The following is an 18198-nucleotide window of genomic DNA, read 5'->3' as shown; positions in this document are numbered from 1 at the left end:
TAATCTTCTACTTTAAGAAAGGGGCAGGGAGAGCAAATTAAATCTAAAGCAAGGAGAAAAAGGGAAATTATAAAGATTAGAGTGAAAATTAATAAAATAGAGAATACAAAAATAATAGCAAAAAATTGACAAAACCAGAAGATGGTTCTTTGAAAAGACCAACAAAAGTGACAAAGCTCTGCTAGATTGACCGTAAAAAAAAAAAGACTCAAATTACTAAAATCAGTAATAAAATATGAGACATCACTACTGACACCTTACAGAAATAAAAAGGATCATATAAAAACACTGTGAACAACTAACTACATATGCCAGCAACTTAGATAGTTAAGATGTAATGAACAAATTTCTAGAAAGACACAAACTACAGAAACTGACTCAAGAAGAAATTAAAAAATCTGAATAGTTATATAACAACAAATTCAATTAGTAATTTTAAAACTTTCCCCAATAAAAAACCCAGGCCCAAATGACTTCATTGATGAATTCGATCAAAGACCTAAAGAATTAATACCAATACTTCACAAATTCTTCCAAAAAAAAGAAGAGGAGGAAACATCAAAGCCAGACAAAGGCATTACAAGAAAACACCAACATCTTTTGTGAATACAGACACCAAAATCCTCAATAAAATACTAGCAAACTAAGCCCAGCAACATATAAAAAGGATTATACACCATGACCAAGTGAGAGTTTTACCCCAGAATATATGCTTGAGTTAAAAATCAAAAATCAATTAATGTAATAATTCCATGCCAATAAAGGACAAAAACCACATGACCACCTTAATAGCCACAGAGAAAGCATTCAACAAAAATCCGACACCTTTTTATGATTTAAAAAAAAAAAAAAAACAAGGAATAAGTGAGGACTTCCTTAACCTAATAAAGAGAATATACAAAAATTCCACAACTACCACATACTTAGTAATGAAAGGTAATGCTTTCCACCTAAAATCAGCAACAAGAAAAGGCAAGATGTTCACTCTCACCACTTTTGTTTAACATTGTTATAGTTTCTAGCCAGGGCAATTAGGCAAGAAATTGATATAAAAGATATCCAGATTGGAAAGGAAGAAGAACTATCTCAATTTGCAGATGACATAATTTTGTTTACAGAAAGTCCTGAGGAATTCTCTAAAAGTTATTAGAACTAAAACAAGTTCAGCAAAGTTGCAGAGTATAAGACAAGAACAATACATAAAATTCCATTGTCTTTATATTCACTAGCAGTGAACAATCCAAAAATGAAATTAGGAAAGCCCTTTCACTTACTATAGCATCAAAAAGAATATTCAAGAATAAGTTTAACAAAAATAATACAAAACTTATACTTTGAAAACTATAAAACACAGTTTAAGAAATTAAAGAAGAACTAAATATATGGAAATAAATGTTCATGGATTAGAAAATTTACTATTGTTAAGATGACAATACTCCCCAAACTGAATACATATTCAATAAAATCCCTATCAAATTCCCCACTGTTCTTCCCCACCACCAGAAACTGATAAGCTGATTCTAAAACCAATATGCAAATTCAAGGGACCCAAAATAGTGAAAACAATTTTGAAAAGAAGAATAAAGTTGGAGGACTCACACCTCCCAATTTTAAAACTTAATATACAAAGCACGGTAATAAAGATAGTGTGGTATTAGTATAATCAGAGACATACAGATCCATGAAATAAAACTGAGTCTAGAAATAAACCCTCACATTTATAGTCAGCTGATTTTCAACAAAACTGCAAAAGCAATTCAGTGGAGAAAAGCTGGTCTTTTCAACAACAACAAAAAAAGAACACTGATCCATACCTTGCCCTTATACAAAAAATAAGTCACACTGAATATTAGACCTAAATGAGTTTCACCTAATGATTTAAAAAAGTACAAAGCTTCTAGAAGAAAACAGATATTATTTGTTACCCTGAGTTAGAACAAGATCAGGATTTCTTAGATAAAATTATAAAAATTGATAAACTGGATTTCATAAAAATCTAGAACTCCTGTTTTTTGAAAAAAAAACTTTTTTAAAAAAAGCCACAGACTATAAGAAAGTATTTGCAAAGTTGATGAAAGTTTAACCAGAATACATAAAGAACTCTCAAAATTCAAAGTAAGAAAACCCAAATAACAGAAGAAGTAGACAAAAGATTCGAACATACATATCACCAAAGAATATAATACGAATGGCAAATAGGCCTATGAAAAAATGGTAAACACTACCTGTCATTAGGGAAAAATGCAAGTCAAAACTACAATGAAATGTATCACTCACTACACATCTATTAGAATTTCACAAATTAAAATAACTGAACATACTGAGAGTTGGTAAGGATATGGAGCCACTGGGAATGCAAAATAGTATAACCATTTTTGAAATAGGCAACTTTTAAAAAGTTACACGACCTAGCCATTCCTACTATGAGGTATTTATTTATCCAAGAGAAATGAAAGTATTTGTCCATACAAAGATTCATTCATGAAGGTTCACAGCAGCTTTATCTGTAATAGCCAGAAACTGGAAACAATCAAAATGTCCACCAACACATGAATGGATGAATTGTAGTACATTCATACAATGGAAGACAATAAAAAGGAATAAACCACTGATACAAGGAATAAGGACTAATCTCAAAATAATTATGCTAAGGTAAAAAAAAAAAAACTGACAAAAGATAATGTACTGTCTAATTCCATTTAGATAAAATCCTAGAAAATGTAAATCACAGTGATAAAAAGATGAGCAGTTGTTGCCTTGAGATGGGCAGGACAGGGAGAGGCAGGAAAAGATATTACCAAAGGTTTTGGGTAAACTTTTGGAGGAGATAAAAATGTTCCTTGTCTTGATGGTGCTGATGGTTTTGTGGGAGTAGATGTATGCCAAAATTATTCAAACTATATTTTAAACATGTATAGTTTGGTTCAAAAAAAAACTAAACTACTGAAGCATAAATCTATAACAACGTTTATAAATTAAGCATGTGTAACTAATGGTGTTAGATCCCAATTTTTGGGGTTTTTTGTTTTGCTTAAATGGCAAGAACTAGTTAATTGGTGCTGTCTCATAATTTCCTTTACCTAACAATTATTCAATCAACAATAATAAGCACTTAATCCCTAGACTAAATGTTCAAGCATCTCAAGAATTCAGAAGTAGTCAAATTTAATAAGGTTTATAAACTAGCATCGCAATTCAACATTAAAATAGCAACTCCTATAATTTAAACATCTATTGGAAATCCACCATGAGCAAGCCATTTAGGAAAGGGATATATGAGAAAGATTTCTAAGTTCTCAGGAAGCTTAATTAATGTTGAAAAAGAAAGAAATCTTTAATAATGTCTTATCAACTTAGCTTCTTGTATCTACAGCAGCCAGCCTGACGCTATTAAAAGGAGATAAGAGGTCAAATGACTAGTCTAATCCCTAGTTACGTTACTTTACAATCTTTGTTTACCAAAATATATTATAAATGAATAACAAATAGCAAAAGTTATCATCAAAATAATAGTAGTAGAGTACGCTACACACTAAACAGGTAAACTGGGCAAGTAACAACCTCTCAGCTTTTCTTTCCTGAAAATGTTAACACTGACTGCCTACTTCAAAGAGTTTGTTAAAAAGAAAGATCAAGGTAAATAATGGGTGTCAAGAGTTTGTTAAACCATATTATTTTGAAAAAAACTATTATCCTGGCCCCAAAATAACAAATCAAAAGCGTGAAGGCTATCTGATGGTCATATAAAATGCAAACATAACCAAAATGCAAACATAACCAAAAAGCAAAACAGGCATAAAACTTTCAGCAGGAACAGAAAGTGGTATTCACTAACTTGAGCATTATTCTACTGCTGGATCACCACTCTACAGCTAGTTAAGTTCCTTGCTAAGAGCTCTTTTGCAAGTATTTTAAGAAACTCATGTTGGAGCACCTGACGGAATCTCAGGAATCATTTAATTAAATCTATTAACTAGGTTCATATTTGAAGTCTAAAAAGTTCAAGTGTTCTCACCCTCCATGACGCAAAACAATTAATACCAACAAAGTTTTCTAATCATAACCATTAGAAAGGATCATTTTTAATCAGAACTATGTCTCCAAGTTTAAAATCAAGCTCCCCAAGTCAATTTGAGTTTATACTTCCAATACATCTCCAATCTACTCCAACAATTTAATTCCTTAAAATTCAAAATAAGAAAGAAAAAAGTCAAAAGTAAAAGTGAAAAGGGTATTATAAATCTTTTTATTTCAGCATGGTCAAATTCCTCAAGTTACATTTGGGTAGTTTATGTAAATATGAAGGCAAAAATAAGCTACAACTAGAGGTATACAAAGAAAATGTCCGTTAGTAAATTTAAAACATTTCAAATTTGTAAATCACTGTTACTAAGAAATAGTTTACTACCTCTAGAAATAAATGTTTTTGATTAATCAATGTATTCTTAAAATAATTCTTTCATCATTTTAATGTGTAACTACACTATTAGAAAAATAGATATTTTATAAACATTTGTTGATATTTTTCTCTCCATTTATGACTCTAGTTGTTCTATCAATTCCATTCTAAATCTAAGAAACAATAAAAAATTGAAATAATGCACTTACGTCATTACTTCCTTTAGGGATCCAATAGCTTTTTCTAGAGTGCTTTTATCAGGATTTTCTTCAGCTGTATGCTTCTTAAGATCTGTAATGACGTTTTTCCCATGATTAACAAAAATTCAGTGGTTTTCCATTTAAGACTTAAAAATGCTGCCCATCTTAATAGATATAGGCTGATAATTTTTAAAGACAATTATCTAATCTTTACTTTAAAAAATATTTATGCAATATTCTCTTAAGAGTTCTCTTCTTATATATTTGTTCAGGTTTCCATGTATTTTTTATTGTCTAAACTTTGAGAATATGTACTACAGATTTTCTTACACTGCTATCCTAATTCCCTTCTGGTAAAGCTTGGGGACTTCTAGATTCCTTAAATTCTCTCCATAGTGCTGAATGAAAACATGTAGTCCTCATTATTATACATGTTATACTTCCTACTGGGGCCTATGACTCCATCACAGAGAGCATTCGGTGTCCTTAAGATCAAGTTTTGCATAGTTATAGGTAATTGGGATGCTTACACTTTGACTTTTCTTGTCCAGGTTGTTCACAATGTTCCCTCTTCCACCTAATGGTTTCCTAGTACTATGCCCACCTAACCTTTTAAGTGGAATGATACATGAAAGGCTTAGAAATCAAGTTCATTTTAGAAACATTTGATGGATTTCTACAAGTACTTGATGAAACAATAATGAAGATAAGCAACAACAACAACAAAATGCTGCTTTGTAAAGTTAAAAGTTTGCTTGCTCATATATTCTCCTTATAATCTATAAAATAGGATAGCTTTTAAAGACTAGGGAAATCATTTTGTAAGTTAAAAATTTTAAACTACATTAGAAAAATTTAAAAAGAACAAAAATTATCAACTTTCAAGTTACTACTATAACTCATATGTTAACCAAAATATTTTAAAGAAAAATATAGATTAAATAGTCACAAAATTAGCCTCCTTGTCAGCTATATATATTACTGTAGTTAATGTTTGGGGATAAAAACGCTTTATTATAGACATTCTTGTTCGTAATTTAGTTTTCATACTTAAAATATTCACTACTTTAGTCAGCTAAATGTAAAGGCATATTCATCTGCTTGTTGTTTACTGCAGGCAAAATTTATTCATAAAAATTAACTCTCTGCTGTAAAACTTCCTTCTGTTGATATCTGTAGTTTAAGTTCTAGAGTAAATAAATGCATGTTTCAAGAGTGTTCTGCACAATGTAAGAATATAGAACTTTACTAAGAGTCAGAAAAGAACCAAATAACTTAAGACATGAATTCTCTTGTGATTTTGTGGGTGAATATTATGTTTACGTGGATGTAAAACTGATTTTGAATGAGTGACACATCATGAAATGTAAAGAGACTTCTAGTGGAGACATAAAAAGCATAATATTAGTCAATATAATTGATATCTGAACAAATAAAGCATTTTAGGCCAGACCAAATTTTTGTGGCACTAGTGATTAAGATTATCCATAAAGGTATTTTCTATATAAAAGATATAAACTTTAACGCTGAAAGCAAAGAAAAATATGAAAATGAAAAGACATTTTTTATAACAAAACAGTTTCGTGCAAACATCCAAAGTAGTTTGAAAACAGATCAGACAAGTACCATTCAAAAGTAACACAACACTGGGTAACCTCTGTACTGGTCGGATGAGAAGTTCAACAAGGCTTTGCCGTCCACATTCTGGTTTAGCTTGGTTTATCTGAAAGGATTAATTTATTGAACAACTTAAAATAAGGGTTTCTGCAAACATTAGACACTCTGAATTTATTAGGTTATACCACACCATTAGTGCCCTCATAAGAACTAAGAGGAGAAATGGGGTGGCGGTTGTTCTCTGAGATTACTCTGGTTAAATAATCTTCCAATGACTGAAATGACCTCCTGGCAAGCCCAGGGTTAAAATCTAACACAGAAAGTGAGTTCCTTTACGCACTACTATATAATCCACCTTAAGCTGCTCTTAAGTCTATACTACTCAGAAGAAAAAAACAATTTAAAAATATTAATTATGCTGATACCATTGAATAAACATAGAAAGGCACTGGTAAGAGGGAAAATAATCATTAAAGGCAAAACGAACTCCCTCTGGAAAATTTCTAGATGTTTGAGAACTAAAACATGTAAAACTTTAAAACCACACACGCACACACAATTTTTATTCACTTAGCTGCCTCTTGTACCCTGCCACTGAATATGTCTAATCTTCTGAAGTTAAACATCACTGCCACTCTCAGATACAACTAAAGTGAACAGATAACATTAAGGTGTTCTTACATTTTTACTAAAAGTGTACTTTTTAAATAAACTCTTTCAAAAATTACTCTCAGATTTCTATTTGAAAAAATGTACATTACCTTCAGAAAAGCATGAAATCTTGGTTTCTGTTTTTCACATTTAATAATCGTTTCCTTGCTCATTTCGAAGAAGTTTACAAAGGGAGGGTAGGTTTTTATTAAATCTTTTGACTAGGAGGAAGAAAAAAAATTAACATGTAGATGATGTCACATCTAGATGATGAAACTTAAAGTCAAATAATCAATACTCACAATCTAACATAGTGAATGTAAAAGTTTAAAATAAGTTTATTCTCAAGTTAAATATAAAAATTTATTTTATAAACACCTCAGTAATGAGTGAGTTGACTGCTAAACAAAATGCATCAATTGGTATACATAGCCTAAAACCTGAAAGAAACAGAAGTATATTAATAAAGCTAATTGTATTGATATAAACATGGCAAGATTAAAAACTTCTATAAATTTAATTTACAACAAAGGAGCCAAGAACAAATACAATGCAAAAAGGAGTCTCTTCAATAAATGGTGTTGGGAAAACTGGACAACCACATGTAAAAGACTGAAACTAGTCCATTATCTTACACCACACACAAAAATTACAAAATGGATTAAAGAGTTGAAGGTGAGACCTGCAACCATAAAATTTCTAGAAGAAAACATAGGTTAACCTCCTTCACATTGGTCTTAGAGATGTTTTTGTGGATCCGATTCCAAAGACAAGGGAAACAAAAGCAAAAATAAACAAATGGGACTACATCAAACTAAAAGGCTTCTGAAAGAAACCATAATCGAAACAAAAGGGCAAACTACTGAATGGCATAAGATATTTGCAAATCATACATCCGATAAGGGGTTAATATCTAAAATATATAAAGAAGTCATATAACTGAACAACAACAAAAAACCTGATTTAAAAAAGAGCAGAAGATCTTAAGACATTTTCCCAAAGTAGACATACAAGTGGTCAACAGGCATATGAAAAGATGTTCAACATCAATAATTATTAGGGAGGTGCAAACCAAAGCCACAATAACATCCCACCTCACACCTGTTAGAATGACTATTATCAAAAAGACAAGAAGAAACAACTGTTGGTGAGGATGTGGGAAAAAAAGGAACCCTTAGACTGTTGGTGGGATTACAAAGTGGTGTAACCACTATAGAAAACAGTATGGAAAATCCTCAAAAAACTAAGAATAGAACTACCAAATAATTCAGCAATTCAACTTCTGGGTATTTATTCAAAGAATATGAAAACACTAACTCAAAGAGATATATGTGTCCCCACTTTCATTGCATGAAGCATTACATACAATAGCCAAGATATGGAAACAACCAAGCGTCCATCAATGGATGAACAGATAAAGATGTGGTATATATATGTAAATACTATTCAGCCATTAAAAAAAAAAAAGTAAATCTTATCGTTTGCAAAAACATGAATGAACCTTGAGGGTATGAGGCTAAGTGAAATAAGTCACAAAGAGAAAGACAAACACCATATGATTTCGTTCACATGTGGAATCTAAAAAACAAAACAAAAACAAATGAACAAATAAAACAAAAACACACTAATAGGTACAGAGAACAGATTGGTGGTTACCAAAATGGAAGGGGGTTAAGAGTGGGCAAAAGGGGTAAAGGGGTCAATTGCATGGTGATAAATAATTAACTAGACTTTGCGGGGGCCATCACTTTTTGTTATATACAGTTGATTAGTTATAATGTTGTATACTTGAAAATTACATAATTTTTAAAAAGTCTCTAAGTTCAGAATATAGTAGAGTTGATCTATGCAGAACCTAAAAATGTTATTATTTATTAATAAATCTAAACCACCATAAAAAGATCAATTATATAACCTAAAAATGAAAATAAGAAAAGGAAAAATATCTTGGCTAACTGAGGAAATTAATAGGTATCAAAATAATGTGACAATAATCTGCATATCTGGAATTCTCAACCTGAAAAAAAACATCTAAGAGACTATATGGTAAGGATGAAAGTTAGAAGGCCTCAGAAAATAAAAGTAAATGCACCAGAACCCAAGGTACTAAAACTTAAAAATAGTATTTAAAGAGATTGAAAGAAATTTATCAGTCCTAGTCACAGGACCTTATTCAAAATGAATTTAAGCAGCTCATTAGAAGCTTTTATGCAGAGCGGACACAATGAGAGCAAAACGTAATACCAAAAAGAAAAATAAAAATTATAGAAAATTTCAAAAAATTATTAATCTATGGCCATTTGTGAAGGACAAATACCTGATATATAGTAAAACTATTATAGCACAATACAACAATTAGTATTCCTAATGATGACCCCAGGCTATCAAGAAAGTATTAAATCACATATTTTACAAACACAACGATGTCAGTTTTAAAAGCTCTCACATTTAAACAAGTAACTTTCATTCCCTGCTAGTCTTTGATAAGATGGTACTTTACTGAGAACTTAAAAAATAAATACTTACATATTTAAGAAAGATGTCACCAATGCTTTTGCTCTCATCCCAATTAACAATAAGATCTTCAAGATCATCCTGAAAGAGAGCAAATTAAAACATTTAAGATTGAATTTAACAATCCCTTAAACATCTTTTAATATTTTCAAGATATTCATTTGAAGTTACTTTACGAAGCACCTTATTTTGATGGGCAAAACTAATAACACATTCTCTCTCAACAAAGAATTAACTTTTTAATTATGAGAAAGATAGCTTTTAAAAATTAAGAGTCTATGGCCATGCCACCCTAAACGTGCCCAATCTTGTCTGATCTCAGAAGCTCAGCAGGGTCGAGCCTGGTTAGTAGTTAGATAGGAGACCACTTAGGAATATCAGGTGCTGTAGGCATTAAAAAATATATATTTTAAAAATACAGTGTTAAGTCAGTAAGACTAAACCTAACTTCCCAGTACAATGTGGTAGTTCAACATCTTTTCTTATTAACTATAAAGCTGACTGGCATTATTTATTATAGAAACTACTTTCGATCCAGATGCTGAAGGATCTTATTTAACATCAGCCATTATAAACTGTAATCTGTACTAGGGGTTAACAAACTTTACTTAAAGGGCTAGATGGTAAATATTTCAAGGCTTGAAGGCCATACAGTTTTCTGTCACAATACTCAACTCTGCCCTTGTAGAACAGAAGCAGTCATAGACAACATATAAGTGATTTAGTGTGGCTGTGTTTCAATAAAACCTTCTTTACCAAAACAAGCAAAACTTTACCAAAATTCAAAACTGGCTGGATTTGGTTCATCAACCAAAGTTTGCTAATCCCATAAAAACCCTCAATCGTCATACTAAAAATCTTAAATATTTGTAAAAATTTAGATGACATTTAAAAGTGTTAAAAGATACAAATCAGATAATGAAATAACATGCTCTAACTGCAATTCCAAAAGTGATTTTAAAATAGAAATTAATCAGTAACCCCTTATACTAGAGGTTCTCAAAGTGTCATCCACAAACCCCCCAACACATCTTTTTAGTAGGATCCATGAAATTAAAACTATTTTCATTACAATACTAAGGTATTATTTGACTTTTTCATTCTAATTCTCTCACAAGTATACAAGTTTTTCTAGAGGCTATATAATGCGTGATACTGCAATAGACTGAATAAGCGGATATGAGAAACAGTCCTCTATTAAGCTGGACTGAAAAAAATGTAAAACGTCATCACTCTTCTCACTATTTCTGTTTTGGAAAATAGTTATTTTTCATAAAAAATGTTATTTATGCTACCATATAGTTATTAATTTAATGTATAAATGTGTTTACGTTTTTTAATTGGATATCCCCATACAAAAAGGTAAAAACTTAAACCCTCACCTCAACCAAAACTTAACTTAAAATGTATTATAGATCCAATTGTAAAAGTTAAAGCAATACAACATTTAGAAGGAAATATAGGAGGAGAAACTTCAAAAACTTGGGTTAGGCAAAAATTTTCTCAGATATAATCCCAAAAGGGCAGTACATAAAATAAAAAATGAATAAACTGTACTTCCATTAAAATTAAAAACTCTGTACTTTACCATTAAAATACAAAGAGACAAGCAACAATAGATTGTGAGAGAATAACTGCAAAACACATGGCTGATAAAAGACTTGTACTTAGAATTTATAAAGAACACTTACATAACAATAAAACAGAGAACCTAATCGAAAAATGAGCAACAGATCTAAGCACACATTCCACTAAATAAACAAATGGCTAAGAAGCACATGAAAAGATACTAAACATCATTAATCATTAGGGAAAAGCATAATGAAATACCACTTTACATCCTAGAATGGCTATTAAAAAAAAAAGTATTGGCAAGAATGTGGAGAAATCTGAAGCTCATACATTACTAGCGAGAATGTAATATGCTGTAAAAGCCTGGCAGTTTCTCAAAATTCTTAAATATAAACTATCAGTATGACCCAGCAATTCTACTCTTAAGTATCTACTGAAGAGAAATGAAAGCATGCCTACACAAAATTTGCACACAATGCTCATAGCAGTATTATTCATAATAGGCAAAAATGAAAAACAACCTAAATTTCCATCAACTGGTGACTGAATAAAGAAATATGCCAAAACCACATAATGGACTATTATTTGGCCATACAAAGAAACAAACTACAAACATGCTACATTATAGATGAAATTTTTAAATATGTTAAGTGAAAGAAGCCAGACATAAGACATCCTATACTGTATATTTGTATTTATGTGAAAATTCATATAAAGTAGATTAGTGGTTGCCTAAAGCTAGGGCTCCAAATGGGGATTAACTATAAATGGACATAGAGGATCTTACTGGGAGAGGTGAAAACGTTCAAAAATGGATTTATGGTGACGGCTGCATCAATTAGCAAAGTTATTAAAATCACTGAATCATGTATTTAAGGACATAAAATGTACTTCAGAGCCATTTAAAAAATGATGCATCTTAAAAAATATTTTTAAATTTTGTTTTAATTGCAAATACAGTTAAACCCACATAACAGTGCCTCAGTAATTTTTAAGGATGAAAAGGATCCTAAGACCAAATAATTTACAAACCACTCTCCTACACCAGCAGATTCAGAAAAGTTCAAAAGGAAAAAAATTACTTCTGACAACATAAAAGTTAACTCTTATCAAGAATACTTTAACAGCCCACAAGTCAAGAACTAACATTTAACTATTTAAAATTATACTTGAAAGAAGCAAAAGGGAGAAGAAAAAGACTATGAATAAAACTAACCTTGGGGCAATATAATATACTGAATTCTGGCACTAACTAGCTAATTTTAAATACTGGCTCTACAGCTGCTTAACCTATTAGTGCCTAAATTTCCTCTTCTAAAAAATTAGGATGGTAATGATTTCTATCTCATCAAGGATTTAGTTAATACTTGTATAGTACTTAGAAGAATCCCTAACAGATAGTGCTCAATAAACTATTATTAATTAGCTATACTTTCCTATGTATTTAATATAATGTAAAGAGGATATTTGGAAAACCGTGATGCAAAAGAGAAAAAACTTATAACTCTGCCAATGTAATCTAGTGATATATTTTTTTAAGTGTAAAAAGACTACTGGATGGCTTTATATACGTATATAAGAACATTGCTACCAGAAAGTAAAATAATCTCTAGGCACTCTGAAAAATAGTCTACTCTGTTTCGTTAACCTTTAATTCTCAATGCTGGTTGATTGAATAAAATAAAGATTTCTGCCTTAACTGTTAGCTCAGAAACTAAGTAACAGAGGAATTAATGCTTAGAGAGATAAAATAATTTGCCTCAAATCACAGTTGTGAACCAATATGCAAACTTAGGTTTGTCTGACACCAGATTCTATGTCATTCCACTTGAGCTATATACCACAGAGCTTCTCCATTAGAAATAGAGAGTTAGACAGGCAGGTGAGCCTCCAAAAGCATTATTCACAGTGCCACATTTCTTACACTGTTTCTACGGGAAAATGCTTGACCCAATTTAAGACAGACACTGGGACACAGCCCCTTCTCCCTGTCCATAACATATTAGGAATTTTCCATAAGATTCTCCCAACTTTACCTCCTAGTCATCCAAAAAGAACACTCTATAGTTCTAAGACAGAGAGCATAGCTCCTAAAGCCTGTTGGAAAGTAGAGGAAGTGATTAAACAGATGGGAGTGATAAACAGATGGGATTAGGAAGCTACTTTCTTCTTTTCTTCTTCATTAAGATTCCCTCTGTACTGTTACCGTCTACTTTAATATAAGATGGGTTTCTCTTTGACCTAGCTAATTGCACTATACACCAAATTAGCAAATTCCCCCAATATACACCTGTTCCTGAAACAAGTACAAGGTACCTTGACATTCAGAGTAAATTTACTAAGAATAAACACAAAAAGAAAAAGTACTCCCTCCGATCCCTCCTTTTCTCTTTGGTTTTACTATCATTTCATACAAAAGTAGGCATTTATACATCAAGGACCAATGTTAATCCTAATCACACTTAGGAAACAAGAGATGTTGATAACAATCTCAAATATTCTCATCAATCTAAATATCATCAGCAAACTAGAACTTGGAGGCAAATTAAGAATGAGGTGGTGAAAGGTGTCCACAAAACATCTAGATGAGAAAATACACTGAGTCCCAGTCCTGATTTGGACATTTAAAAGTAGCATGATCATCAGTCATTCAGCAAACAATTACTGACAAAAATCTAAGTGCCAGACGCAGTGGTTGTAAATACAGTGGGTAAAAAAAAAATGGTTTTAATCCTTCACAAAACTTCTGAACATTATTCATCTTCTGAATTTAGTCTATTATTAATATAATTGCTATTGTTATTTATTAAATAGTCAGTGTCAGGTACTATGCTTAGTAACTTATAAATAGATAAAAGATAAAAAGTAAAATAAATTTTACAACCACTCATGCATCAGATACTACTATCCCCATTTTACAGCTAACAAAACTGAAGCACTTCAAACCCAAATCTGCTTAATTCAAAAGTCCATATCCATAACCACTATGCAATACTACAAAATATAGTTGACCTTTGAACACAGGTTTGAACTCCGTATCTAATCAAAATCCCCTAAACAAGTCCACTTATATGCAGATTTTTTTTCAATAAATATACAGTCAGCCCTCCATATCTCCAGGTTTGCATCAGCGGATTCAACCAACCACTCTCAAAAGCAGAATTTTTCAAGCATCATGGCTGAGAATTGGTGGATGCAAAAGGCCAACTGAATACATTGTTCTCAGCCATTTTACAAAGGGACTTTAGTACTCCCACATTTTGGTATCCATAGAGCAGGGAGGTCCTGGAACCAATCCCCTTCGGATACTAAGGGATGACTATAGTTCTTGGGGAGTCAAAAATTACATGCAAATTTTCAACTGCACTGGGGTTGGTACCTCTAACCCCCACACTGTTCAAGTGTCAATTAGTTGTACAGACACAAGTGCTTTTCGGGAATATCATATTAATAAAATGATGTGAAAAACCATATAATTGTAAGACATATTTACAGGGTTTATTCATAATATACTAAGAGTGTTGTCTAAGTAGCTAGACTTGAAAGATGGCTGGCTACATTTAAAAAAAAAAAAAAGAGAAGAAAAACCTATTATGTATAAAAAACAAAGAACATACAACAAAATTTTAGGGGTATTTGGGTGATGGGGTTATGGGTATTTTCAACTCCTTTTTCCTTTTTTCCTGATTTTATAAATGTTTGACAGTATCTATTGGTTCCATGGTAGAAAAAAACACAGGCTCTGTAATTTTTAAACATATGACAAACCTGAAATTAGCTAAAAAACACATAGTAGTTGAAATACGGGTAATCCAACTTTTCAGAAGAAGCTTAAGGACAGTGACAATCGTCATCAAAGCTCCAATGAATCAGTGAACATGATTTTCTAATTTTATGATTTTGTACACATAAAAAGCATGACATTTTATATTAGAAGGGAATTTTGCACTCCTAGAATGGTTAAATATTAACACAAATTCAAATTGATACACAAATTAGTTGTAGAACACCTACTTGCCTTCCCATTCTACCTTTATGCCTCTCAGTATTTCTTATGAAACAAAAAAGAAATTCCAAAAATACTTTCCTCTTAAAATATTCAGAACCCTAATTGGAAATAAACTACCCTGAGACTCTATAGTTTGTTAAGCTTTTAAAGAAAGTAGATTCCTTCAGAGTTCCCTTTAGATCTCAAAATAACTGAAATATAGTAACGGATTTTGATAAAATATAAATCACTTGATGAATTGCGTTTTTATAAATTTGCAGACTGTTTATATTTTTGTAATGTGCAGTAAAATCAAAGTAATTTAATGTATTTGAAATGTTTTATAATTCAAACTAATCATTTTACTGGAATATGTAATAAACATGAATATGGGTTGTTTTGAGGACAAAACTGATTAATTTTGCTCCAGCAGCACATAGAAAAAATAAGAGGAAATAAAACTAAACTACTTTTAAGAGTTCAGCTGAACCTGCCCCAAATTTTTTTTACTATGAAAGATTAATAACTACAAATCATGGATCCATTTTAAAAACATTAAAAAGAGAATAGTATTGTCTTATATGATTTTAGCATTTATCTGATTATAGAAAATTGAGTAAAATGATCTCTATGTGCCTTCCAGCTTCACAGGTTTTCAAACAAACCAAAGCAAACCAAAACATACAATGAAAGAGGAACAGTAGAAAAACTGTACTAGCAGCCACATGTCTCTATAGAAAATATTTGTAAGGCTTTAATTCCTTATTTTCAGGATTAATCAAAATAAAAAAAAACAGGCAAACAACAAACATTAATAATTCACTTGAGCAAAGAACAAATCATTCGAAGGAATGAGTAAGTTTTAGATACAACTTATTTAACTAATCAGAAATACCTTGAAAAATCATAATAAATATACACAATTGAAAAAAGAATTACGATAAACCAAACAGATATAAATTTACCTTTATCTTAGTGTGTACATCAAAGATATCTGGGATACTACCAAAAATAGTCTTAATCTCTTCTGGTGCAAGGATAGGCCCGCCACGTTGTCCTTCCTCTTCTAATGGTATTTGAAATAACTAAAAGGTTTAAAAAAAAAAAATTAGGTAGACTGTGGGAAGAGAAAAGAAGGTAATACAGACAGCAATTAAGGGAAGATAAGATGTTGATGAAAAAGAAAAAAAAAATTTAATATTTCTCTCTAAATTTGAAACCTTTCTCATATTTTCTACTTTATCCTATTTGTTTTATATATCTATGTATACATGTACATACTCATAATAAAATGTTATGTCAGATCTAATAAAAGTTCATCACACACAGTTCTACAAATCATTAAAATTGTTAGTACGATACAAGAGTAATTTCTACTTTTATTCAAGTTACCAAGGAAAAAAGCAATAGGCAATCAGCTATTTCCAGACATATACTTAGTATAGAGATATTAAGTAGTAGCAAAGAATCTTGGTTTAGGGGAGACTAGATTTGACGCTATTTGACCTATTTGTATCCATGTTGTTGCTTGTATCAATCTAAAAAAATAAAAGAAAATAAGCTCCTAGAAATAATGTATGATTATAGCAAAGTCACAGGATACAAGGTTAGCGCACAAACACATATGCACATGTACACAGTAATCATATTTCTATGTACCAGTAATGTACAAACGGAAACCAAAATTTTATAAGTATCATGTACAATAAAAAATTAAAATACTTAAGTGTAAATATACAACCAGTTCTTGAATAACATTCTTTCATTCAATGTTGTTTCATTATAATGTTGATGAGATGCCACAGGAACTTAACTCTTATTTATATCAGTCAATAGTAAAATTGGTTTTGTTATATGTTGCTTTGCTTAAGGTAGCAGAATCTATCAACAATGTTAAGTGGGGACTTACTATAATAAAACATGTACATGATGCTGAAAATTAAGGCTGCTGATCAAGAAAATCAAAGACCTAAATAAATGAAGACATAGGGTTATATTGAAACACTCAACACAGTAAGAATGTCAATTATAAATTAATATTGTACCAGGTTAAAGAGGATTTTTGTTTTAAAGGAAGAGGAGATAAAGTGTACACATCGAATTGTAATACCAAGTGGAAGGTTATAAGTATCATGAGGGAGATCCCCCAAATTAAACTATGGATTTAACCCAAGACCTATCAAAATTCCAGGACGTTTTGTAGATAAAGAAAACCTGATTCTAAAAATGTATATGGAAAGGTAAATAGACATCTTATTATAAAGCTGCATGCAGTACTCAAAACTCTTGTGGTATTGATGACGAAAGAAACATACAAGATCAATAGAAGAAAATAAAATCCAGGAACAAATCTAGGAACAAATATGGCCAAATAATTTTTAACAAAGGTGCAAAAGCAAAGGTGCAAAAGTAATTCAATGGAGGAAGGACAATTGTTCAACAAATGGTACATGAGCACCATCTGCCACAGGCAAAAAAAATAAACCTCAGCCTAAATATAATACTTTATAAAAAAAATTAATTCAAAATGGATCATAGACCTAAACAATAAAACTAAAACTATGAAATGTTTAGGAAAAAACATAGAAGAAAATCTTAGAAAAATAGTCCTTAAATATGAAATCAAAAGTATGATCTATAAAAAAAAATTGATAAATTAGACTTCATCAAAATTAAAATTTTTTTTTCAGCGAAAGACTTAGAATGATAAGACATGCTATAGACTAGGAAAAAATATTTGCAAATCACATATCTGACAAAGAAACAGTATCCAAAATATACAAAGAATTCTCAAAACTTGGAAGGAAAAACCCAATTAAAAATAGGCAAAAACTTGAAGTTATTTCAACAAAAAAAGGATACATTGATGTCAAATAAGGACAAGAATAGATGTTCTACATCATTAGTCATTATGGAAATGAAAATGAAAGCCACAATGAGATACTACAACAGACCTCTTTGAATGGCTAAAATAAAAAGTACTGATATCAAGCATGGTGAGAATGTGAGCAACTAACGAACTCATACACATTGCTGGTAGAAATGCAAACCTATATAGCCTTTCTGAAAAAAGTCTGACAGTTTTTTATAAAGTTAAACATTACTTACCATATGATCCAACAATCCCACTCCTGGGTATTTACCCAAGAGAAATAAAAACTTATGTTCACATGTACCTTGTATATAAATGTTGATAACAGCTCTATTCATAATTGCCCCAAACTGGAAACAATCCAAATGTCCCTTAATGAGTCAAC

General features: G+C 31.0%; 1 protein-coding gene across 5 annotated transcripts in view; it reads right to left on the bottom strand.

The window, feature by feature from the left end:
* Positions 1–18198, bottom strand: part of ECT2 (epithelial cell transforming 2) — a 56529-nt gene that overhangs the window by 17804 nt on the left and 20527 nt on the right. For all 5 annotated transcript variants that reach the window (XM_039865053.1, XM_039865051.1, XM_039865056.1 and 2 more), the window contains 5 exons: positions 15907–16026; positions 9394–9462; positions 6978–7088; positions 6226–6322; positions 4609–4690 (listed from right to left, as the gene is read on the bottom strand). In XM_039865053.1, coding sequence (XP_039720987.1) covers positions 4609–4690; positions 6226–6322; positions 6978–7088; positions 9394–9462; positions 15907–16026 — 479 coding nt within the window. The remainder of the gene's footprint in view (positions 1–4608; positions 4691–6225; positions 6323–6977; positions 7089–9393; positions 9463–15906; positions 16027–18198) is intronic.

The sequence above is a fragment of the Pteropus medius genome, unplaced genomic scaffold (genome assembly GCF_902729225.1).
Source record: "Pteropus medius unplaced genomic scaffold, Ma_sr-lr_union100, whole genome shotgun sequence".
Lineage (NCBI taxonomy): Eukaryota > Metazoa > Chordata > Mammalia > Chiroptera > Pteropodidae > Pteropus > Pteropus medius.
Note: the sequence above shows the minus strand (reverse complement) of the source record. Positions and strands in the feature narration are given on the sequence as shown.